The sequence below is a fragment of the Triticum urartu genome, chromosome 7A, assembly GCF_056163025.1.
Source record: "Triticum urartu cultivar PI428250 chromosome 7A, HENAU_Tu73, whole genome shotgun sequence".
In the NCBI taxonomy this organism is placed as follows: Eukaryota; Viridiplantae; Streptophyta; class Magnoliopsida; order Poales; family Poaceae; genus Triticum; species Triticum urartu.
This window is the reverse complement of record NC_141879.1, coordinates 113,001,488-113,027,123: the sequence shown is the minus strand read 5'-3', so window position 1 is coordinate 113,027,123 and position 25,636 is coordinate 113,001,488. Positions and strand designations below refer to the sequence as shown.

General features: G+C 43.6%; 1 protein-coding gene across 1 annotated transcript; it reads left to right on the top strand.

Annotated features, from left to right (window-relative positions):
• The first annotated feature begins 22,291 nt into the window (after nucleotides 1-22,291).
• LOC147958393 (uncharacterized) lies at nucleotides 22,292-24,319 on the top strand. The gene has a single exon (XM_087535091.1). The coding sequence runs from the start codon at nucleotides 23,546-23,548 to the stop codon at nucleotides 24,302-24,304; it is 759 nt and encodes a 252-aa protein (XP_087391217.1). The 5' UTR covers nucleotides 22,292-23,545; the 3' UTR covers nucleotides 24,305-24,319.
• Nucleotides 24,320-25,636: the final 1,317 nt, after the last annotated feature.

Sequence of the window (25,636 nt, the reverse complement as noted above, 5' to 3'; positions counted from 1 at the left end):
CCGAAAGATGTAAGTGAAGATCAATGAGTAGTCGAATAATTATGCAACTATATGAAGAATCTCTAACATTTAAGAGTTTCAGATATTGTTATTTTATTCAAGCAGCAAGCAAAACTAAATAAAATAAAATGAAGCTCCAAGAAAAACACATATATCATGTGGTAAATAAAAATATAGCTCCAAGTAAACTTACCGATGAACGAAGACGGAAGAGGGGATGCCTTCCGGGGCATCCCCAAGCTTAGGCTCTTGGTTGTCCTTGAATATTTCCTTCGGGTGCCTTGGGCATCCCCAAGATTAGGCTCTTGCCACTCCTTATTCCATAATCCATCGAATCTTTACCCAAAACTTTAAAACTTCACAACACAAAACTTAACAGAAAACTCGTAAGCTCCGTTAGCGAAAGAAAACAAAACACCACTTCAAGGTACTGTAATGAACTAATTATTTATTTATATTGGTGTTAAACCTACTGTATTCCAACTTCTATATGGTTTATAAAATCTTTTACTAGCCATAGATTCATTAAAATAAGTAAACAACACACGAAAAACAGAATCTGTCAAAAACAGAACAGCCTGTAGTAATCTGTAACTAATGCAAACTTCTGGAACCCCAAAAATTCTAAAATAAATTTCGGGACGTGAGTAATTTATCTATTAATCATCTGAAAAAAGAATTAACTAAATAGTACTCTCCAATAAAAAATGGCAGCAATTCTCATGAGCGCTAAAGTTTCTGTTTTTTACAGCAAGATCAACAAGACTTTCCCCAAGTCCTCCCAACGGTTCTACTTGGCACAAACACTAATTGAAACATAAAAATTCAATCATAACAGAGGCTATATAAATTATTTATTACTAAACAGGAACAAAAAGCAAGGAACAATAATAAAGTTGGGTTGCCTCCCAACAAGCGCTATCGTTTAATGCCCCTAGCTAGGCATGATGATTTTAATGATGCTAACATAAAAGATAAGAATTGAAACATGAAGAGAGAATCATGAAGAATATGACTTAGCACATTTAAGCCTAACCCACTTCCTATGCATAGGGATTTTGTGAGCAAACAACTTGTGGGAACAACAATCAACTTGCATAGGAAGGTAAAACAAGCATAACTTGAAAATTTTATGCACATAGAGAGGGAACTTGATATCATTGCAATCCCTACAAGCATATATTCCTCCCTCATAATAATTTTCAGTAGTATCATGAATGAATTCAAGAATATAACCATCACATAAAGCATTCTTTTCATGATCTACAAGCATAGAAAATTTATTACTCTCCACACAAGCAAAATTCTTCTCATGAATAATAGTGGGAGCAAACTCAACAAAATAATTATCATTTGAGGCATAATCCAATTGAAAACTAAAATCATGATGACAAGTTTCATGGATATAATTGTTATTTATAGCATACACGTCATCACAATAATCATCATAGATAGCAACTTTGTTCTCATAATCAATTGGAACCTCTTCCGAAATAGTGGATTCATCACAAAATAAAGTCATGACTTCTCCAAATCCACTTTCATCAATATAATCATCATAAATAGGAGGCATGCTTTCATCACAATAAATTTGCTCATCAAAACTTGGGGGACTAAAAATATCATCTTCATCAAACATAGCTTCCCCAAGCTTGTGGCTTTGCATATCATTAGCATCATGGATATTCAAGGAATTCATACTAACAACATTGCAATCATGCTCATCATTCAAAGATTTAGTGCCAAACATTTTAATGCACTCTTGCTCTAACAATTTGGCACAATTTTCCTTTCCGTCATACTCATGAAAGATATTAAAAAGATGAAGCATATGAGGGAAACTCAATTCCATTTTTTGTAGTTTTCTTTTATAAACTAAACTAGTGCTAAAACAAGAAAAAAAAGATTCGATTGCAAGATCTAAAGATATACCTTCAAGCGCTAACCTCCCCGGCAACGGCGCCAAAAAAGATCTTGATGTCTACTACACAACCTTCTTCTTGTACACGTTGTTGGGCCTCCAAGTGTAGAGGTTTGTAGGACAGTAGCAAATTTCCCTCAATTGAATGACCTAAGGTTTATCAATCCATAGGAGGCATAGGGTGAAGATGGTCTCTCTCAAGCAACCCTGAAACCAAATAACAAAGAGTCTCTTGTGTCCCTAACACACCCAATACAATGGTAAATTGTATAGGTGCACTAGTTCAGCGAAGAGATGGTGATACAAGTGGTATATGGATGGTAGATAAAGGTTTTTGTAATTTGAAAATATAAAACAGCAAGGTAACTAATGATAAAAATGAGCACAAACGGTATTGCAATGCGTTGAAACAAGGCCTAGGGTTCATACTTTCATTAGTGCAAGTTCTCTCAACAATAATAACATAGCATTAGAAATTTGAGCTAGAACTTTCCTCAACATGCAACAAAGAGTCACTCCAGCGTCCAAGCGAGACCCCATCCAAACCAAATCCGCCACTCGTTGGGCGAGGCCTTGCTTTCTATGAACACCTCACCACTGAATGAGAAACTTAGCCTCCGACCCGACCAAGAGAGAAGACAGGGTCAAGCCGACGCCGCCCTTCCTCACCTGCCTGAATGGAATGAATATCTCCTTCGTCTAGTCAAGAAGGGAAAAAGCCCGGCGGGGAACAGGACCGTGACTCTTCTAAACCATTACATGACGGAGAAGTCCATTCTCGTCATGATCGATCCACGTCCTACCATAGTGCCCGGAGAACCTGCTTCTAGAAGATTCTATAGTGATCCACTGGAATCGGCCTCGGGTGACGCCTCCCTAGTCGTCGAAAGATTTCATCCCTCGCTCGGTCGTTAAGGTGGGGTGAAAACTGCAATTAATGCTCTATCTCCATCATAGAATATGGGATACTCACTTTCAATGGCCTCGCATCCCCAGAGCCTCAGACTGGCCTGCCCTTCCAATCGGGGTTATAACGGGTCCGGTATCAGCAACACCAGCCAATCGTGTTGGTACGGTGGGTTCCCCATACCCACTATTCGGAAAAAAAGCTTGCCATAGCAGCTCAAACCTCCGATCGGGAAATGGGAGTTCTAACCGGTCCTAACCCCAATTCCAAACAAATTGATTGGACCGAGGTTCGTGCAGGGAGAGAATAGAAACTAATAACGATGGAGCAAGAAAACGGATGCGCTAACGCGCAACGGCTTTCGCGCTAGTTGCTCAATCCGTTGCTTGTTTGGTTCGAGGTTGAGCTCACCCGCCGCCCTACGTCAGTAGTCTTCCTAACTTCTATTCCCTTTTTTTTGCTCTAAGGTAAGGTCCTTCAAGAACAGCATTGCGGTCGCAACGGGACTCTGGGTGAATATTGTCCGCCCGTATGAGCCGGGCTGTGAATATTTATAGGTCGGGGTCTTTACTGAAAAACCACAATACTACACTACAACAATTTGAAGAAATCCGCAAGTGACTCTAATTTGAATTCACTAGTCGTGTTGAGTTTTTTTTATTTCAATATAAAAAATCTGCCAATCCCGATATTCCCACATTTCATTCTGGTCCAGTGTCCATTCCTGAATGAAAGAAATGAGCTTTGCCCCTTCACTCACTTCTGAATGACTCCTTTAGCACTCTCTTTTTTATATCAAAAAATAGAAACAGTTTACCTTTACCATACCTTCCAAGCAAGAGTGTTTTATTGCAAGATTAAGTTATTACTGAACAAAGAGAAATTCTCATTATAAAGGATGAGAGAAATTCGGAAGCACTTTTTTCTTATTCTAGCAGACGGAATTGAATTGGTCTAATTTAGGACTTTCCAATCGATTTTTATCTTACCTAATTCTATCTACGCCCAGGGGGTAGGTACGTCGCAAGCTCTGGGCAGCTATCTTATTCCAAAGAATCTCGCTCCCTAAAAGGTTGCCGATACCATACCTCTATTGAACCCTACTGGATCCAATTGTTTAAGTGTTTAGTCGAGAGGAACCACATTGACACCATGCTTGTGCTAAGCCACAGCTCCATCAAACTAATCTGGATTTCTTCTTGTTTACGAATAATGGGGCATCTGCCTAACCCTATCAAACCTCTCTGCAACTACTTCTCTCTGTTCTCAGCAGCCCGAAGGATTTTTCGAGTCTCAAAGTCCTATTAGAACTCCCGCGCTTGCTCCTTTGGAGCCAAATGGATCCGAATTTCGGTAAGATAATACAAGAATCGTATTTGGTTGGGTTCTCACTCTGCTGTTCAGTCTGGCGCGGGTGTGATACCGGTGAAGAAGCGAGTAGTTGACAGTCAGGGAAGTAGATTCCTTTAAGGAGAGAAATTCATTGGTTTAGCCGTTAGGCGGAGCTTCTTTACACGCCGGTAGCGGAACAGCCCAGGCAGCTTAACGTGCTCTTGGCACAAAGGTAATAGAATGGGAGTCTGACGACACCCGGTACTCGGGATCTCCTGCTTGAAGAAGAAAGGAATTTCAATTACTCAGCCGTTGAATAAAATAAACTAGATACCCATGTTTCCAATATTTACTTCTCTTTACTTGCAGGACCTGGCCTAAGCATAAAGTAGATTTGCTGCACAAGCTCAAGTGGAGGAGGAAGCAGGGGTGGCGAACAAAATGTTGGTATGGAAGATCTCTTGCTCCCCCCTTGAAGGGTTCTTAGATTACCAAGTAAGGGAGGGAGGTAGGTACCATGGTTTCATTCTCCCATCGAGAGGTTATGATACTAGCAAGAGTCCTATTCTTCTCCTCTCGATCCTACCTTGGGTTATGTTTGACAGGGATGGTCAGTGAACTTCTATTGGTTTCAAAGGAGGATAGATATCCATTGGGGAAGGCTCGAAAGGTTATTCGATATCAAAGGTTGACCCTCGACGCGCCGCAGCCACTATTTTGACTCCTTTTATGCAATTATGAACGAAACTTTCTCGATTCCAATGCAACTTATCCTTTTGGAGTTGACGTAACAAACTACGCGAGCCTCCCGATGAAGCCAACAGAAATCCTATCCGAATACTAAAAATAAAAGGCAATTTCATTATGGTGGTATACCAGCCGCCAGTTCTGGAACTTCCAGTTCCAATCGGAGCATATAGATCCGTAAATGGATTTGTATGTATAGCCACTTCAGTCGTGCTCCTCGTTTCTCGAATGGAAAAAAAGTATCTTCTTTCTGGGAACATGCTAAACCAGAAATTCTTATGTTCGTGATTCTTCATCCATCGATGCAGAAAATCTTCCAGTTTTCCATTCTCATATGAGGCAGGAAAGTTTATGGGCAACAGGTCGGCACGAAGTGATTCATCATGTTCAAACATGAACCTTTCGCTCGTTGGGGACGGTTTATAAATCATCAAATTCCCACAAATGGAATGAGAAGTGGGTCCATGTAAATGATCGAGACCTCGCAAACAACAACGTTCCTTCCCCATATGGAGTTCGGGACCCAAGGGCAATCGTTGAGTGAACTGTATCTTATTCGTATTAGTTGACCTAAGCCTCACCATTATTGCAGGGGTGGGGCTCGGCCTCCGAACCGTACGTGGGACGAGTTTCTGCCTCATACAGCTCGGGCCGAAGACCGGGGAAGTTGAGGAGAGATGGGGAGACCCAACTGCTGCCGGTCGGGACGGACAGGAAAGGGGGCGGGGATAAGCTTGTGAAGAAGCAAGCTTATTGCCCCACCCCCCAAAAACAAACCGACCCAGCAAGAAAACGTATGCGCAGGCGCAACAAAGCGCTCATCCCTTGCTTGCTGCTTCGCGTTCTTTCTATTCCATCCCAGTCCATTCCGGGATAGGCGGCTAATATAATATGTGCAGTAGTCGTCGTCTGACCAATCGGCTCGGACACCATACCACTTGTGCCCGCCCATTCTGTCTCGCCCTAAATGGAATGGCTCTCTTAGTTACGCTGTGCCCCGACCCGAGTCCCCACGTCCGCTTTTATCCGCCCGCAACCCGGCCAACACAACATTAGAGCCGTCCCCCCCATTCTATGCTGACCCGGGCCGGGGCTCGCTTTTTGGGAAGCCCGTTCCCACCGCGCTCACGGCCCGGCTGGCCTGCCAGCAGTAGTGGGAATTCTCCCGTTCCCTGGTCAAAAAAGGGTTGGTTGGATGCGGGATCTACTCCACGAGGAGCGGTACGGACGTAGATGATATCATCACGACCTCTCTTTGCGTACCACTAGGGATGCTTAACGCCACTTCGCCAACTGGCATTACCTGCGCTTTCGTGTCTCTCAGTGTGGTCAGCACTGGGTGTTTCCGAGCAGCGAGGCTTACACCCATTCGCATTAATTCATCCAAAGTTCCTTACCCTTATGCACGAATTTTGGAATAAGCCATCTTCCTATCAAGGTTAAGGAGTCAACTGAGCATCTCAGCGGCGGGATTGAATACCCGGATCGAATCAGAGTTCACGCCGCCCGCCCTGAACAAATAGAATAGGAGGCGTGGGCCACAGGTCGCACATAAGCCATCGGGTCGCACGACAGAAGAACACCCAACATAAAGATGCACACTCCTCCATGTGAAATAGAAAGATTCATCTTCACTTTTTTGTAGTAGTCGTGACCAACAGCCATCAGCAGTCGGCTCGTTGGTAAGGCGAGAGCTTCAAGCCCGCTTTCTGGTGGCACACCCCCCAAACAAGCACCACTCGACGAGGGGGGGGGGGCAGGGAAAGCTACAGGCCCAAAACCTTCGACCCTTCTTTCTATATGGGGGTGCCTGGGGCACCTCATCTTGTCATTTTGTTGCTCATTCCCCTTAGGCCGAAGTGTTTGGCCTTTACTTCGGAGCGCCCGCTCACGCTTCGCTGACCTATCGCGTGGTAAAGAGAAGAGAGTACGAAAGAATTGTAAACAGAGCAGACCGCAGAAAGATTCTAAATATGACAAGTCCCCCATGGATTCGATAATAAGGAAATGAAGAATGGTAACGAAACGAAATAAAGCATTTCTAGCGGATGAGCTTCTCTCCATTTTGTCTGGTAATAGAATAGGGCGGCTTGCTTTGACCAACACTCCACTTTTTGCTCTGTCCATGGAGCGTATGAATTTCCTTAAATGTAGATAGACCAAAAAAGGGAATAAAGGGATAGGAATAGGAATTATAGTACCATTGGAAGAAGAGGCACCAGTGGGAACATCTCTACTGACGAACCATTTCAATAGTACGGGTGCTGCCGTGCCACGGGGCACGACCATGGAAGTAATGAAAAAGAAGAAGTTCTGTTGTTGGACCATCTGCTCTATCCGTTCGATTTGAGCTTCTCCAGAGAAGATGAGACGCTAAAAATGAAAGTGTTCGCAACGCATACCGAAAAAGGGTACCTATGTTGCCGACCATTAATGACTAGTTCGAAGACCAGGAGCAGGGGCACGTGCCAAGAAAGATTTGTTACTTTCCCTATGGTTTTCGAACGTTTTCAATAAAACCTTCTCGTAGAAGTATTTTCACAAAGTTTTCGGTAATATTAGTAGATGCTATTCGAACCCTTCCTTTTATTAAGATTCGAATTCTTATTCTTATTATTATCTAATTATTCTTTTTTTTCATGTATATGCGTCAGACACAATCTACTAATTGATCTATATTCTGATACCCTACTATATCATAGTCTCTACTACTAGTATTTTTAATACCTCAGGAGCTCATGAGACTCTTTGAGTGAAATTCATAAGTCTCAATTCCCGAGCGATCGCACCAAAAACTCGAGTTCCTTTTGGATTTCCTTCTTGATCAATGACAACCGTCATCATATCGTATTATCATACCGTTGTCACGTTTGAGTTCTTTACATGTGCGTACAATTACAGCTCGTCTTACTTCTGTCTGATCTTTCTAGAGGCATTTTGGGCACTGCTTCTTTGATTACAGCAACAATAACGTAACCAATATGAGCATATCAGTGATTACCAGCTCCTAAGATTCGAATACATATCAATTCGATAGCCCCACTCCGTTGTTATCCGCTACATTCAAAAGGGTCTGAGTGAGATGGATCTTGGAAGTCTGGTTTTTGATTGGATAGTGATCTCGGGCACGAGTGGTTGATCTTCGCGGGCCGTGAATGGCCATGGAAAGGAGTATTGATGTCAATATGTTCGATCGAGAAGATTGGACGATGAAAGACGGATCCTTTGTGGTTTGAATAATAGGCTGTGGTCTCGATATTGGGCTATGGGCTGATTGCTTTCTGTATGAGCCTCTTGTGATTGGGCTCTCGTGGGCGGATTACCCGATGTGTACTCATCTTCCAACAAAGAGGAGAAGACATAACCAGAAGAATTGTGAGAAATAAGTCAATTTATCAAGTTGAGGCATTTCGATTTGGATTTCCAATAAGAAAGACAGAAAAAGACTCCTGCGCCCTCGAGAGCATTCTCTTTCACTTGCATTTCTTCCTGAAGTTGGCTCGAAGACCTGTCCAGCCTTGATTTTCCCAGTTATTACTCGAGCGCGCTGAGGCAACTCTGAACTAAGCTCAGGGGAGGGGTAGTAGGTATGCTTCAAACCCTCCGGCACCTTGAAGAACGATGGCACTAGATCGGGAAAGATGAATGACCAATGAGGACAGGACAATGGGGGAAGTTGGTAATAGAGAATCCTCCCTTATTCTTTGCTTTCTTGCCTGAAAAATCCAAAACTAACCATTGGAACCTCATGGGCTACCGAGTTAGGAGATTCATTTTATTTATTACTTTTACTTTTTTTTACTAAGTTATTCTAAAAGATAAGAGCTAACCGACCATCCTGATTGAATGTTTGAGTACTCGGAGTCTCTCATAAGTATGGAAAGAAAGTCTCTTCTTTCCACAACTCCTAAATTTCCCATCAGCCTATCCAATCTAATTCCAGACAGAGTCAGTAGACCTTACTTTAGTGTAGGTAGTGTCAGATAATTAGGAAGTCTTGATAGTCTTTCGTATAATCTCTTCTTCAATCCTAGGAGCAAAAAAGGAATGTCCTTTAGGGACCTTTGGATACCAAGATTTCCGACCTCTTACTTTCGTAGTTATGAATTGCGGAATAGAATCAATTATGAAATTCATAAGTATATATCCCTCATCCCTATTGGTATCGGTTTGGGCCACTACCCAGAACCCTGCCAGAGCCCTATTTTTAAGAAGAAATTGACAGTCTTTTTTAGAACTAGAACTATGGTAAAATCCAGTATCGACAGGCCTATTTCTTTTCCTTTGCTTATGCAGGGCAAGAATTTGTCGAGTTCAATCAGTACAATAAGAAATCCTAAGTATTTTTTTGGTCAGGCGACACCCAGATTTGAACTGGGGATAAAGGATTTGCAGTCCCCTGCCTTACCGCTTGGCCATGCCGCCAAATCCGATCCAAAATCGAGCAAAATCTTATTCATCCACATTATTTTACTAATTTTTATTCGTAGGAGGGGATTATTAAACCCTTTTTGATTTTTTTTAGATCGTTGAATCCCTTTGTACTTATCCCTTTCCAATCCCTTTTAATAAATTCATTCCTGTTTTTTATTGGACCCAGTTTTATTCTCTTCGATTGATTGTATCTCAAAACACACATTGCTTAAATACCTTCTCTTTCTATTGAAAAGAGAAAGGATTTCCAGTCACAGAATGCCAAATTGAGGAAAAATTGGAACCATTAACTATATTATTAGTTATTATTTGTTATTTTGATATTTTCTATTTGTTAGTAGTGAACGGTTCTAAAATGGGTATTGTATCCCAAATAATGTTTCCTTAATGGCATAACAAAATCAAATTGATTTACGGCTAATCAGTATCAATTAAAAAAAAGAGAATTATGATATTGATATAGTGTGACCTGACCCCTGTTGCTCCAAGTGAAATTCTTTCTAGGGTTCTTAAAGATATTCTCCATTTTTTCCCTTTCCCTACAATAAAGTATAGTCTGAAGGCTAGCACGCACCATTCCTCGCTTATGATAATCTAAGGCCAAAAAGAAAGAAGGCTCACACCATAATAATACATACCCTTTTTCCTTGATCGTCAAGGTCGTGGATTTGGATCGATTTCGGTTTTACGGGCTTCATACATTGTTAAGAAAAGTACTCGGCATTGGAAAGCATCACGTTCTGGCCACACACAAAAGAAGTCGGTGGAAGGTATGGAATTTCTCGGCTGAAGGTCAGAAAGAAAGCAATCGCCAGTGCTCTCGGTTCCAGCAACGAGTCTTTTCTCTGAGAATTAAGGAAAACAAACTAACCTTGTCTGTCTATGTTCACCTTGACATGAAAGACTCTTTTCCTAACCTGACTGTTCTACCTGGCTAGTTCACTTCACTTTTCGAGGGATCCTGGATTGGAGTTCACTTGTCTATGAGTGTCCGAACAGCTTCAGATCCTTCCAAGGCGCAGGGGTTCTCTCTCCATTCACTTTGAGCTGGGTTTCTTGTGATCTTTTTAGTAGTTTTTCCGTCCAATTTTATGGTAAATTAAGTCTTACACAGCTGTCCCCAAGGATGTCCATTCCATTCGGCAGGGACTCCATCTCGCATTCGATCTCCCTCCTTTCCCTGAAAGAGTCGAGGTCTCTCTGGACTTCTCTTTTGCCTCTCTCCCAGATTCAGAAAAAGGGAGGAAGAGGGCCTCTCGACGGGAGTGATTCCCCGAAAAGAGATCGTTCCCAGCATCCTCGAGTTCGTAGTCAAACTCACCTTCATCCACCTTTCATGGACTGGCGCGGGCAAGTGCCGATGTCTGGAGCAGGAGATGGAAGCTTGGGTTGAGGAGGCTGTCAACGAGTCATCAAAGGCGATAGATTGGTTATATTCAGATTCGTTTGATTTTGATTTTCTTTTTTTTGGTTGTGAGAGGTCTGAGTCCACAGCTGGGGAAGAGTCGTCAGATGACAATTGAAGTAGGGGTCTGCCTCTTTCAAAGGGAAGCAAGAGTCTCATAGGGAAGGAGATCCTGCACAGACCAATCCCAATCAGGAAGAGAGTCTTGTTGTCAATGAAAGCAATTTTTCTATGTCACATATCTGCCTATCTCGTGTTGTGAGCTATAAAGTACCCACCAGGGGGGGTGGACCAAGAAAGAGGCAGGCGATTGGGTCCTTCCCATCCTCTGTGATGTCAGTCTCTTTGTCATTCTTTCACCCTTGCTGAGTAGCGAAGTGAGCATACTCAAGATCCAATTCATCAATCATTTGAGTTGGTACGAACATAGGAATCCAGACTCCGCTTGATTCGATCTTCAGTTTCGACCTTCATCAGTCAGGAAAAAGAAGAAGGACCCACTTATTCCACTCGGAGAGACCGAACCAGGCAACAAAAAAAAACTGAAGGAAGTTCTCTTTCCATTCCAACTAAACTAAGTGAAAAAAGGGGGAGAGCAAAACAGAAACACAGGAACAAAGAAACTATGTCCAAACCAACGAGTCCTTTGGTCGACTCTAAAGAATGTATCGGGAGTTGGGAGTTAGCCGTCTCATAGGAGTGATAGCTGGGTTTTTCACGGAGTTTCTTCGTACGATTGAAAAAAAGAGTGCTCTAGGTCGGAGAAAACAAGAAGAAGATTGTTCACCAGTCTGTCTCCCAACCTCTTTAAAGCAGCTACCTACCGTGATCTGGTCTTGGGACAGCATTGGCACCCCCGTTTGCTGGATCTTCTAGGCACTCTAAAGCGCTTCCACGAGAGACAGATGGACTTTGAGTTATAGACGGAGAAGAGCCTTTAGAGGATCAAGAGTGATTCCTCAATAAAACAAATGGGATTTTGAGGGAGGGCTGAACGCGATGTACTGAAGGGTTCGCTTTTGCTGATCGGCGCCAGTCTTTCCTGCTGTGAATTTCCCAGGTCGGGAGGGGCCCTTTCCTTCTACCTTACTGAACCCATTCACCAATGATTGGATCACTCAAAGCTAAAGACCAATTCCTTCCTTTTAGGTGGTCTAGGTGGCTGGGATACTATGCCCTTCTTTTTAGAGGCTCAAAGACGAGTTCTTTGAAGGAAGCAAAAGAACCCATGTGTCTCGGATGAAGTCTACCCTCTTTTTGTGCCGGGAAGAAGAATGAGATCCAACTCAAAGTCAAGGAAAGCGGCCTAGACCACTGACTTTTGATGGAAGGCTTCTGAACATGGATTGGTCTGATAAAGCCAATTTTTCGGCGAATCAAATATTTTCTGAGAGCACTAGACCTTCTCTCTTTCAGGATTGATTCCCACTCACTGCCTGATAGCAGGCTTGGCCCATGAGACCTATTGTCTTATTGTACTGGCTCACTTCACTACTTTGGAGGATGGGTTTTTCCCCTTTTTGGTTCGCAAACGCTCTAACCCATCGAGAAGCTCCATCCAAATTGGAGTTGATGTGAGCACTTCCCCAGAGGCAGAGGCTTTTTCTACAAAAGGGTGGGAGCATAAAATGTAGGTGAGTCAATTGCGTGTGGCCTTCAAGTATTTCGTATTGTAACAATGTTCGATCGGCATCCAAACAAAGGTGCATGTACGGTTCCTAAGGGATACAATTTTGTCCTAATCATCGAGAAAGATGAAATAAGTTGATAGCGCGATCTCGTACTAACACATACTCTCTAAATATTGAAGAACTTGCATGCGGCCTTCAAGCCACAACCGCGGTATGAGTTCTGATCTCAGACTTTTGTTTGGGGGCTGCTGGCCCCTTCGCGTCGACAAGGAAACTGTGGACGACAATGGGTTTAGAATTCGAATAAAATGAAGACCCTATCGAACAAATAGAGGAAAGGGCGGAAAGGGGAAAAAGTAAAGTATAAGCGACATATGGCACGAAAAGGAAATCCAATTTCGGTAAGACTTGATCTGAATCGTAGTTCAGATCCAAGTCGGTTCAGTGAGGGCGACCGCGAAAGTCACCGAATGGGTTCGGTCCGTCTTTTCCTGATCTTTGTTTGTCCCCCCAAAAAAGGCGTGAGAGGACGTTGCAGATGTCCGGGACGGACACGACTTCTTCTAACGCTAGAAGACCATAGGAAGAAACCCGGGACCAGAGCATGTCGTGAAAGACGCACACGGGGCGGGCGTGCTTCGACCGTGTCTCCGGGGCACAGTTGAATGTAGATATCATGAACGCGAGGATAAGGATACCAGGCCGAGAAACCCGGGCAAGTACTCCCCTAATGTGCCGATCGCTAGCGCATCCAGGGCCCCGGCGCCCAGCTCTGCTGGAGAGGCCGTCACTGATCTGAAAAGTGCGTCTGCGGTTCGGATAGACTGATTCTGCGAACGCCTAGCCCCAGGAATCAATAAAAAAACAAGTGCTAAGTTTCATTTCAGATCAGTGAATAAACCAAAAAAGAGACCTTTCTCGCTCGACGCCACACTATGCTCCGCTTCAACAAATGAGAGTTTTCGGTGGAACCGGTGAACCACGCGAGCTGGTTAGATGCGTGGGGCAGAGGGCTCGTAGTACCTGATAGCGCAGCTATGCAGTGGAAGGGAAGGAGCCTAAATCGACCCCCTTCTTTATTTTTTATTCAAAGACACAAAAGCAAGCACAGTACAAAGAGATTGGACTCTCGGATGAGACTAAGCAGCTACCGTTCCGACGTGCCCCTGACCCTATCTTGATTCAAACCGAAAACCCTCTCTAAGGTGGAGCCTAGTTGAAGCTGTCATTCAAAGAATAAATGGGAATCCAAATCCACTTTTAGGGATATAGATGAAGTCTCGCTCAGTAAAGAGATTTGTAGATTCGTAGAAGAGGATCAGAGTACGCGCGCTACAAAAGGCAGCTAGCCAATGAAAGTAAGTGGAAAGAATATAGGACTTTTGTACTGACCCCTCCGGGGCCCCCGGTTGTTTTGGCGCGCCCTACCCCAACGTTAGACTATTGCCTTTTTAGCCTACGCTTGCTGCTTGCAGCATGGATTCGATAGATCTATCGAATCCATGCTTCCCCCGCCCCGAAGCGAGACTCTATCCAGATCTCAAAGAATAACGAGCTAGGCGGCCGGCGGGCAAAGAAAGGGGGCGGGGCGTTTACTTGAAAATGACAACCGCCTGTTCCAGCAGCGGGGGCCTTGCACGAAAGCAAACCTACGATTAAGTAGCAGTTGCTTTCGCTGATGGGCCCAGTGAGGGGGGCATTGTCCCTCAGTTCTTACCAACCTCAGGTGTGTACATCTAACTTATTATCTTCTTTTTTCATGCAAGCCTGACCTCAGCTGTCCATTTCTTATTCATTCAGGGCGCCCCTAGTGGACTTGGCGGTGCTCCTTTCTCAAACCAGAACAACTCTGAACGTTAGGGAAAATAAGGGAAGACCACCTGAGCGAACCGACCGAAGGGACTTTACTTATCCGAACCGAACGTTAGCGGCTTAAGCTAAGCCTATCACGAGCTGCGTTGCTGCTTGATCGGCGGGGAGGAAGATCTCAAAGTATGGGGCAAAGGATCAAGCGCTTTGACTTTGCTTTGTCCCCCGGGATCCACCACAGGTTGGGTTTGAGAGCCGTGTGATGGGTGACTATCTAGCACGGTTCAGAGAGCACGTGTATGTAGTCTGCGCTGGTGAATGGAAGCCGCCGCCGCAAAAAAGAAGCGGCTCTTCCCACGGCTCTGTCACCATTGACTCTATTTATTATTATGGTAAATCATTGTATCAAGATGTCAATCTTAGATCTTATTTTAGTTCGATACGTCCACCTACGAAACTCGCCCTTTGCTTTCGTCTCGGTAGGTGTATTATTCTACATTTTCCCAAAAGGACATTCATTCATTTCTTTCTTCCCGGGCGATCACCACGACTAAAACGAAAACAAGACAAGAAATCAAGACCCGTACTACAGGAAAAGGGCTGGTGGCCGACATTTGGGAAAGTCGGGCCGATCGGGTGTCTTCATTCAAGCGAGGGTACAGAGGAAGAACGAAACGAAGTGAGAGGCCAGGGGGCAGGGAAAAGAGTCGAGTCGATCGACCGGGAGAAGCAAAACGAAATCCGGATTTGGCCGAAAAAGATGCAACATTATGGATACCATGACCGATCACCATCGAGAAAGAAGAATTTGGATAAATCACTTCGGGTGAGCGGGGCCTTCAAGCGGCCTCAATACGCCGGGGTTGTAAATGACATACCTTTCCTTATGGGAAATGCCGCCTCCTTACTAAAAAGGAATAGAATCCAGTTATTTTTACCAAAGAAGTCCCGCTCTGACGGCCTGACGAGTCATCTACTAAAAAGGACCCTCCCCGCTGTGCGCCCCTCCTTGAATTATTCGGTCATGCAATACTTTTTTAATACTAAGAATAAAATGCATTTCGACCCCGTCCTAGTTCTCAATCATTTCGTGGCACCGGGTGTGGCTGAACCATCTACGATGGGGGGAGCGAAGGGAGGAAGCTTAGATAAGAGAATACGCTCTCGCATCGCTTTTTTTTAGAAAGCTCTACCAGCGATAAAAAGTGTTTGGCCCGAGCCAAAAAGAGGTTGATCCACTTCATTCGCCAAGCGAATGATCTTCGCTTCGCGGGAACAACAAAAACCACCATATCGCTCTTTCCTTTCTTCGGTGCTACCTTCTTTTTTCCAAGGGATGGGGTTGGGGTGTATAATAACCCTTTTTTTGAGTATGCCCGGAAACAACTCCTAGCTCAATTTAGGATCAAATGTAGGAACCTCATGGGTAAGGATAAGGTAATGGAATTGATAGAGAAATTCATAGACCTAGGTAGGATAGGAAAATTGATAAAGGGAATAGAGATGATGATAGAGATCATACTGAGAAAGAGGATAATTCCGTACGGGTACAACTCTGATTTGAACGAAGTGCTAAAAATGCGATCTTTTTTGTCTAATAGAACAAACACTAATACCTTAATTGAGTCGGTAAAGATCAAATCTGTTTATCAAAGTGCTTCTCTGATTGCTCAAGACATCTCTTTTCAACTGAGGAACAATCCAATCTCATTTCGTTCCATTTTTAGTAAAATAGTGAAGGATATTCCATTAATAATGCCAAAAGGGGTGGAGGGGATACGTATTTGTTGTTTTGGTCGATTAGGGGGTGCGGAAATAGCTAGAACTGAATGCGGAAAGTATGGAAAAACATCTTGTAATGTATTTAACCAGAAAATCGATTATGCTCCTGCGGAAGTATCTACTCGTAACGGAATTTCAGGTGTCAAAGTGCGGATCTCATATAGTCAAAATAAGAAGGGACGTGCTATATCCGAAACGTACGAAATATAGTAAATATTTTAAATGCAGATGTAGTAGGGGTCGCGAACCGGATGGTACACAACTTGGTTTTGGAAGATATGGCACCAAAAGTTGTAGAGCTGGTCGTCTTTCATATCGAGCCATTGAAGCAGCGCGTCGGGCTACAATCGGACAATTCCATCGTGCTATGAGCGGACAATTCCGAAGAAATTGTAAGATATGGGTAAGAGTTCTCGCAGATCTTCCTATTACGGGGAAACCCGCAGAAGTTTGAATGGGAAGAGGAAAAGGAAATCCGACGGGTTGGATTGCTCGTGTGTCCCCGGGACAAATCCCATTTGAAATGGATGGTGTGAGTTTGTCAAATGCTCGACAAGCCGCTAGATTAGCGGCGCATAAACCATGTTCGTCAACCAAGTTTGTTCAGTGGTCGTAACGTAATTGGTTAGTGGGGAAAAACCGGGCCGGGACTCAAAAGAATTTGGCGAAGTGTTTGTTCCTGAACGAGGGAAGTGGAAAGACAAAGAGGGATAGGGAGCTCGCCTCCTTCTTTTTTGTAATCACCGAAATTGTACGACGACCCTTCTTGTTCCAGGCATACGACCCTGAGACGTGACGGTGTCACTTTTCCGGCCCGGTAAAGTGACAGTTATATAAATAAGAATAAGAAAGAGAAGCGTGATGTTGTCGTGTTGTCAGCAATCAAATTCTCGTAAATAGATAGTACGGTTGCGTTGTTTCAATTTCTGTTCGTACTCTGATTGCTGTGGCTGCAGCTCGATCTTGGCAAATCTCTCAAATGGATGTAAAAAATGCTTTCCTTCATGGTGATCTACATGAGTTTTTTCTATATGCAGCCACCTCTGGGTATTGAAGTTCCTGATGGTCATGTTTGTCGCCTTCGAAAGGCCCTCTATGGGAAAAAAGCAACCACCTTGTGCTTGGTTTGAGCGGTTCAGCTCTGTGGTTCAAGCTGCTGGTTTCTCTTCTACTGAGCATGACCCTGCACTTTTCACTCATACATCTGACCGCGGTCGTACCTTGCTTCTTCTCTATGTTGATGATATGTTGATCACTGGAGATGATCAGAAGTACATTGCTTTTGTGAAGAAAAAGTTGAGTGAGCAATTCAAGATGTCAGATTGATTTTCTCTCAGTTATTTTCTGGGAATTGAGGTTGATCAAACTAATGATGGTTACTATCTCTCTCAGCATCGCTATACTCAGGATTTGATCTCACGCTCAGGTCTTACTGATACACACACTGCCGCTACACCCATGGAGCTCCATCTCCAATTGCGCCCTAGTGATGGTACTCCTCTTGAGGGATACCACTCGCTATCGTCATCTTGTAGGCAGCCTTGTGTACCTCACTGTGACCCGGCCTGACATTGCTCATGCAGTCCACATTGTCAGTCAGTTTGTCAGTGGTTACTTGAGGGAGATGCAAATACTTCATTCTTCCATAGTGCTGCCAATGGAAGACACATAAAATGTAATATTGCTTCTTTGGAACATGAAGGAAATGTTATACAAGATGAGAAAGAGTTGCAAGAACACATTTCTAGTTACTATAAGAGACTATTTGGTTCAGAGGACAGGGGGGACATATCTCTTGGTGGAAGCCCCTTGGTCAACAGAGCACATGCTATCAGAACTAGACAATGAAGAGTTGACTAAGCCTTTCACTATGGAGGAAATAGAGTTAGTAGTTAAAGAGATGAAAACCAATACAGCTCCTGGTCCAGATGGCTTACCAGTAATCTTTTAGAAACATTTTTGGGAGATGGTTAAAGAGATGGTCAAAAGAATGCTTGATAGCCCGCATGCTGAGGAGTTGCAACTTGGAAGACTTAATTATGGGGTGGTTACTCTGATTCCTAAAACGAAATATGCTACAACTATCAAGCACTATCGGCCAATATGTTTATATTATGTTTGTTAGAAAATTGTGACTAAAGTACTGACAAATAGGCTTGAGAGAGTTGCAGATAAGGTGGTGAGTAAGAGTCAGACGGCATTTATGAAAAACGGAAATATTTTAGATGGGGTGGTCACTATCCATGAGGTGTTTCATGAGCTTAGGAGGACTAAACAAGAGGGGGTCATACTAAAGCTAGACTTTGAAAAAGCATATGACAGGGTGAATTGGGATTTTCTACAAGAGGTTTTGCTTAAAAAGGGTTTTCTTTAGTGAGAAGTGGAGAGGTTGGATTAAACAAGTGGTAGAAGGAGGTGTAGTGAGTATCAATATTAATGGAGAGGTTGGCCCATATTTTAAGAGCTACAAAGGATTTTTTCAGGGTGATCTCACCTCTTCTTTTGAATTTGGTGGTGGTCACAGAAAAGGGGGTCACTCAAGTGTACGGCATTCTTTGTCCGTCCAGATCGCGGTACATGTTCGGACTGCTCTGGATTGTAGAGGAACGAATTTCAGGCTACTTTAGATGGGGTGGGCTGCACCCATTCTCGGTACGTACAAGGTGGGCACCCATTCTCGGTTAAGATGGGAAATCCTATAGGGGTAGAAATGCTACATGAAAAAAATCCGCTCTTGCTGTATTAGGAATTGAAAGTAAGTCAACTCCTTCCTCTTAGAGCAACTTGTCGCAGCTGTGACTACTCTTTCTATTTGAATTGAATGTCAGCGAATCACTTGTTTCACTAATGTGACTAGTCTTGACTGCAGGTTTTTTCTTTCTATAGAGAAGTGACTGCGCTAGAGATGCTTATTAAAGGTTTGCTTGGTGGCTTCCTTGCTTGACAGGCTTTCCTTGTTGATTGGCTTGGTCTGCTAGTTCCCGGAAATCACTTCCTCTAAGTCTTAAATAGCAGAACCTACTCTTTCTTCAAAGAATGTAGCATACCTAAGAAATGATTTCTCTAACGAGTCAAATCCGTTGTGAAATAAGGAAATGCGCGGATCGCTTCTTCTACCCTTCTCTTACTCGCATTTCCTGCTTACTATTGAAAGAAAAGTTGTTACTGCTGCATATCCCCTTTTTCCTCTAATTCGAGCGAGTAAAGGCGCAGCTTCCTCATCTTTGCTTTATAGTTTGATATGATATAGAATTGGATTTTGCTTTCCTTTAAGGAGCTCTAGCTATCTTGCTGATCCACCAGTTCATACTATTAATGAAAGCTCTTTCACCCTGCCCGCGGGTAATCCCTTACTGAGCCTACTCAAGCAATCTCCCATTAGCCGCTCTTTACTTTATAGTCAAGCGATTGTAAACTCCTTATTTAGGCTAGCTACTTTGCTGATTAACAAGATTATCGCATTGGAGCTGTGACAGTTATGTAAACTACTTCTCTAGCAAGTAATGAATCTGAGGTCAAAGCCAATGAGTACGCCGGATGTTGCATTTTCGTAGTGAGGGAAGGTTGGCTTGACAGGCTTCGTTCTGGATGTTGTAATCTCTTCTCATGGTCTTTGTTCGCTTTATTATCCCGTTGTGAGAATGGCTAGGACTGTGGATCCACACGCCCCCCCTCTAGTCAGTACTTTCCGAGTAGCGCAAGGCTTCTTCGTTGGCAAATAAACGAATTAATGAACTAATTTCCTAATATGACGTGAACTTGAACTAGCATTGATCAAGTCCATGAGCTCATAAGAAGGAGTTCTTCACGTGAGGAAGTCCACGGCTTAGCTTAATTCAATAAAAAAGAAAGTATCCAATCGACTTTAGGAGCGCCATATGTTTCTATCTGAAACGGTAAAGCGAGGCTCGCTATAAGGGTCATAGCTAGTTCAGGATTGGTAGGAAAGTAATACAAATGATTGTAATATGACAACCCCCAGGGGAGCTAGCCTTTGTGTTAAGATTAAAAAGAAGAGCCCTCTTTTCATATGACTCGGTGATTCCATTGCTCTATCCGGCCGCAAGATTCGATCGCGTACAGCACGAGCACGAGATGGGTTGGGGACTTAGAAATGAGCTATGCTCCAAGAATTGACCCCTGAACTACCTTTGCCCGCCTTTTCTTGTAGAATCCATTCCCCCTCTTTTATATATTTAGAATGCTTTTAGGGCTAGTGGAATGAGGCTGGAACCAGCTTAATGAAATTTCTAGTAATGAGCTGGTTCAGGGCTTTAGGGCATACAATGGGTTATGGGGTCCATGGTACACGGATGCGCTAACCAGCGAGAAAACGCCTAGCGCTTAACTCGTCCGGTGCGGGTCTATTTCTCCCTTCGGGTCCTGTACACCTGTAAAAAGGAAAGGAGATAAGTTGTTTCTCTTTAGAAAGCTAAGTAAGGCTAAAGCTCTGTTTCCATTCCTGTTTATAAAAAATAATGCTAGCACGACTTTCAAATAACCAGAAAGGAGTGTAGGATTGATTCCTCACATGATACGCATTTCCATCTAATCTAGTTGGGATTTAGGTTCCTGCTAGGCGAGATATTTATTTAAAGACAGCTGGAGGTACGAATTACCCGATTGTGAACGCTTCTTACTCGCAGGAATAATCCCATTGTGTCCACGTATCCACACGATTGGTTTCTGAACCAGAAGTTCATTCATTTTTGATCGAGAAACATGGCGCAGGTGTCAGATTGGAGTGATTATTGAGACGTGGTATGAGCGAACAGAATGATTGGGGTTTGGGGTAGTAACACCAAAAGAAGCGTTAGTTGTTGTCTCGGATTGAGAAGCAGTGGCATCTTTAGCGGTCAATGCCCACGAAGGAAGGTCTTTTCTCACTCATTATTTAGATTAGTTAGCCGTGTGCACCTCTTCTTTTTTCCTTTCAGAATAGAAGATGGGGTTGTACCTGTCATCTCTTGATACCAGTATTCTAGCTTATGGTTCCTTTGTCGGTTTCCCCTGACCATACATATCTACTTCGGCGTGTAAAGAAGCTGCTCCGCTGATTACCCACCAACAGATGCTTTTGGCGCTCCTACCTTTTCCCTGGGATGAGTCTCCAAAGCGGGTCACTAATAGCTTCGGTGTGCAGGAAACTATGGCCACACCCTTTCCTACTCTAAAGCCGCTGCCCTTACTAAATAGTGAAGCCGTGCATACGTTTCCTCACTCAATCCGTCTGGTAGCAGAAGCCCTTTACCTAGGGTGGGGCTTCACGAGGTTTAAGTTTAAGATTATTGATAGAATCAACGAATCTCACTTCTAATGGGCTTTACTACACTACCAGAGGAGTACAAGTTTGAAACGGGCAGCAGCTGCACACTACCTATGCAATAAATCAAGACGAAAGCAGGGCGCTTAGGACACTGGATTGGAAACTTAGACTGCCTTCCCTCTTTACTCGCTTGTTCCACTTGGTATTCACAATCAAAGGTCTCCCCAACCATTATAACAAGAACCAACCGTTGGATAGGGCCACCGCTCGATGGGTTGGATCCTGCTCACCACGCGGAAAACAACCATACAATTTAGTAATTCCGGGGCTTACTATTCAAGGGCAAATCAAGTAGAATTGTGTATATAGATGAAAAAGGAGAATGGCGAAGAAAGTCAATTTGTCCAAAGCACGGTGCCGACCTCCTTCTTTTATACTATACGAACGAGAATTCTCATTTCTTGTGAATGGGCCCAATTTCCCTTTTGTTACTGGTCGGGACGACCTAAATCCTATATCGGTTTCTCAAGTGCCAAATAGAATAGTTCTTTTCCAAGTTTGGGTAGGATTCCCAACACCAATCACATCTGTAAGTAGCAAAGATTTAAACAAATAATGAGAGGCCTTTATCTAATTAAGTTGAATAATACACAGATTGTAATAAAGGAGCGTGCTAACTGTCACAGATAGCGTGGAGATAAACAGCACGTACCGACCAAGTGTCGCGGTAGGTTGGCTGGTGCAGGCAGGTTTGATAACTCAGTAAGAGAGTATGACCACTTTGGGAAATCCCCTAGCTTTCGTCCCTCACTGTCTACAGCGTAGCCGTCATGGAACCCTAGTGTCTTCGTCAAGCATTCCACTCTAGTTTTCGCTACCAGTGTTTCAACAACACACAATACCGCCGGCCCCCATGCCACACATGTCAAATTATAGAATAGATCTCGAGTAGAGACAAGAAGACAGCACGCTAAAGCAATCGAAATGGTTGTACATGACTAGTCGTCTCCTGCGGCTCGCGATAACATGAATATCTCTCATCCTCTTCCATTCTTAGGCCTTCCTAAAATAAGACAAATATAAAGCAATCGAGCCAAAGAGAAAATCATGAAGCATCTAAGGTTTCCTTATCTTTTTACAATCTAGCTCCTCCGGATACGATCATGCTTAATGTTACTGGCGCATGTTAATGTCTTAATCTCATAATAGACGAAAGAACGATAGGGAGTTGGTATCAAATCCATACCGATGATGAATGCATTCCATTCCATCGGTTAAGTTGGTATCCTCAGGAAAAAACAAAGCAGCGGAGTACCCATTTTTACATGAGAAAGAAAATGAGCTGATTTGAAGCTCTGCTCTTGTTATGTTGAACAAACGCCCTGCGGGGCACGCCCTCCGGGGGTTTACGCCAGGAATTCCGTAGAAGAGAGTCTTGGTAAGAAATAAATAAAAAAGGTACAGTCTACCGCAAGTAAAAAACCCATAGCTTCTATCGCTGACGGGGCCTTTCAGGCTATCTAAAATACCACCATCGTAAAGGAGGATTCGAAGAAGACGGCATGACCGGGAGAGAGACGCAAGGATGGGACTGGAACGATTGAGAAGCACTCATTTATCACGGATGAATAAAAATATGCGTATAGTAAAGACATACGCCCCATATCTGCGGATGATAGGCTCTAATTGCATGTGACCAGTACGGGAACCGAGTTCATGTCTTTCCGGGAGTAGAGCTTGCGTTAAACTTGCTTCAATGGCGATGAAAATAGCTCAGTTGGTAGACGATGTCATGTGACAGCTTGTTTTCTCGTTGAAGCATTCTTAGACTGATAGCTAGGGAAGTCCCATTTTGCAAGGGCTCGCGGAGTAGCCATAGATAGAAATTATCAAGTACCAACCAAATAGTTCTTCCAAGGCTAAAGGCAGGCTGACCCGCTAATTATGTCGTAGGTAGGGATCTCGTTTGAATAAAATCGTATAACAATGAAGCGAGAAAACGTATGCGCCCGCAAACGGCTTTCGAGGCGATCCTGACCAGCAAACGAACTCAAATTCAAGCGACCCTCAAAGCGAGGGGAAGACCCCCATTCTTTTTGTCGAAATCTTACTGTACTTAAAAAGAACAATGTTGTTACTTCTTCAAATCTCTATTGTGTAGGTGTTCAGTCCCAGGTAGGAATAAGTAAAGGCTGTTTCTTGTTAGTCTGTCTCTTTCTCTTTAATAGCAGGTTCTTGGGTAAAAAACCCAGTCACTTTAGAAAGTCCCCCTTTTTTTAGGGAGCAGAGCTGAAAAAGATGGGAAATTCCAATGATTCTTCGTTCATTATTTCCAAGTGTCATTCTTTTGTTCATTGCTATACCATCGTTTGGTCTTGCGTTGCCAGTACTAATAATGGCATTAGTTGTCTTATTCGGAGTTCAAGGAATAGCCTTTCATCTTGGGAATGAGAATGTCGCGGATCTCAATGTTCTCGTCATGACCAATGCTCCTAACGAGGGTGACTTTCCCATAGACCAACCTCCCGTTGGCGGACTACCAGACCTCCAGCAGGAAATGGCGCATGCCGCCCATCCCGAAGCCATGATTTCGGAGTTGACTTCCAAGGTTGAAAGAATATTTAACGAAGTAGGCACTCCTCTTCCTTTAGAGGAGGGTGAGTCTGCGCGATCGTTCACTGAAAGTCTTATATTGTGGAATAGTGAGGGAGGAGATACTCTTCAACAAATCTTCTCTGATTATACGGAAGCCGGAGATGGAAGCGAATTCGTCGCAACAGCCACCAATCTGGCGAAGCGGTTTCGCCGCGCCGAGCTCGGTGAACCAGATTCTCCCGACCCCGATGCGCCTGCGGAAGAGCAGGAGGCTCATTCCACGGGATCCCCTGAAAGCACAAAAGCAAATGATGGGGCGAACGAGGCAGGCCCGTCTTCTTCGAGGAAGCGTAAAAGGTGGGATGATGATTCAGGGTCCGAAGATGACAATTCGGGGGGACCCGGGGAATCTCCAGATCCAGTGGTAATCGTTTACGAAGGGGATGCACAAGGGTACAACTGGGAGGGGGATTAGGTTGGCCGCCAACTTCGCCTGCCTTTCTATCTGATTTCTTCCCTCTTGATGCTTTCGAACGACTCCTAAATTTCACAAAATCCTTTTTTTTCTTTCTTATTTGAAATCCAAATCGAAATGCCTCAACTTGATAAATTAACTTATTTCTCACAATTGTTCTGGTTATGTCTTCTCCTCTTTACTTTTTATATTCTCTTATTTAATAATAATAATGGAATACTTGGAATTAGTAGAATTCTCAAACTACGGAACCAACTGCTTTCGCACCGGGGGGGGGGGAGATCCGGAGCAAGGACCCTAAGAATCTGGAATATATCTCGAGAAAAGGTTTTAGCACCGGTCTCTCATATATGTACTCCAGTTTATCCGAAGTATCCCAATGGTGTAAGACCGTCGACTATTTGGGAAAAAGGAGGAAAATCACTCTGATCTCTGATTTCGGAGAAATAAGTGGCTCACGAGGAATGGAGAGACAGATTCTCTATTTGATCTCGAAGTCCTCATATAACACTTCTTCCAGTCGGATCACTTGTTGGAAAAACATAATGCTCACACATGTTCCACACGGGCAAGGAAGCATAATATCATGAAAGCCGTCTAATAATCTTTCTATAGGTTCCCCGAAGAGAATGGTCTCATCACAAAAACACTTTCTATATGTTCTGTTATTTCGAGATTCGAAGAAGCAAGCAAGTTTTTCATATAGTTGTTTTTGTGTAGTGATCTCTGTTCATGGAGATCACGAGGCCACTGATACCCGAAGTGGTTAGGTGGGATAGAAGAGAGGGAAAGCGGGCTTCTATCACATAGTTTCTCTTTCAGGGTACATAGGACGGCCCTCTCGTCATTACCTTTTGTGCTTACCCGTAGCTAGCTGTGCCTGAAGTCATGGATGATGCTATTCCCACTGAGAGATGTGCTGCAAAATGGAAGCTGTGTTAGTCCTCGGCTAAAATCATCTTCCTTTATTAAAGACCATATATATCCATATGTAGATAGAAGAGGGGATATAGTCGTTCAAAGCTAAGGTGAGTCTGTTCCAGCTAATTCCTTAGATTCCACTTTCCTGTCTGTCCATGTAAAAAGGAGTCCAGCCCACAAGCAGAGGGAATCCACAATAATATCTGTTTTAGATGCTTTCTACTATGTTTCAAGTGATCAAAGAATAGTATCTTTAGACAGAACTGAAATAGCAGATGCAGATTCGAATGTTAAGGTTATTAAAGCTTAAAAGAAAAAGCAGTCATAGGTTAGGTGACTAAGAAAAGAATGTGGAAAGGGTCACGGATAGGATTGGTATATTAGTTTCAGCTATAACAGAGATTTCTCAGC

What these genes read in the sequence shown, in the direction of transcription:
- LOC147958393 (XM_087535091.1), top strand. Translation starts at nt 23,546, where the DNA reads ATGATTCTTCGTTCATTATTTCCAAGTGTCATTCTTTTGTTCATTGCT.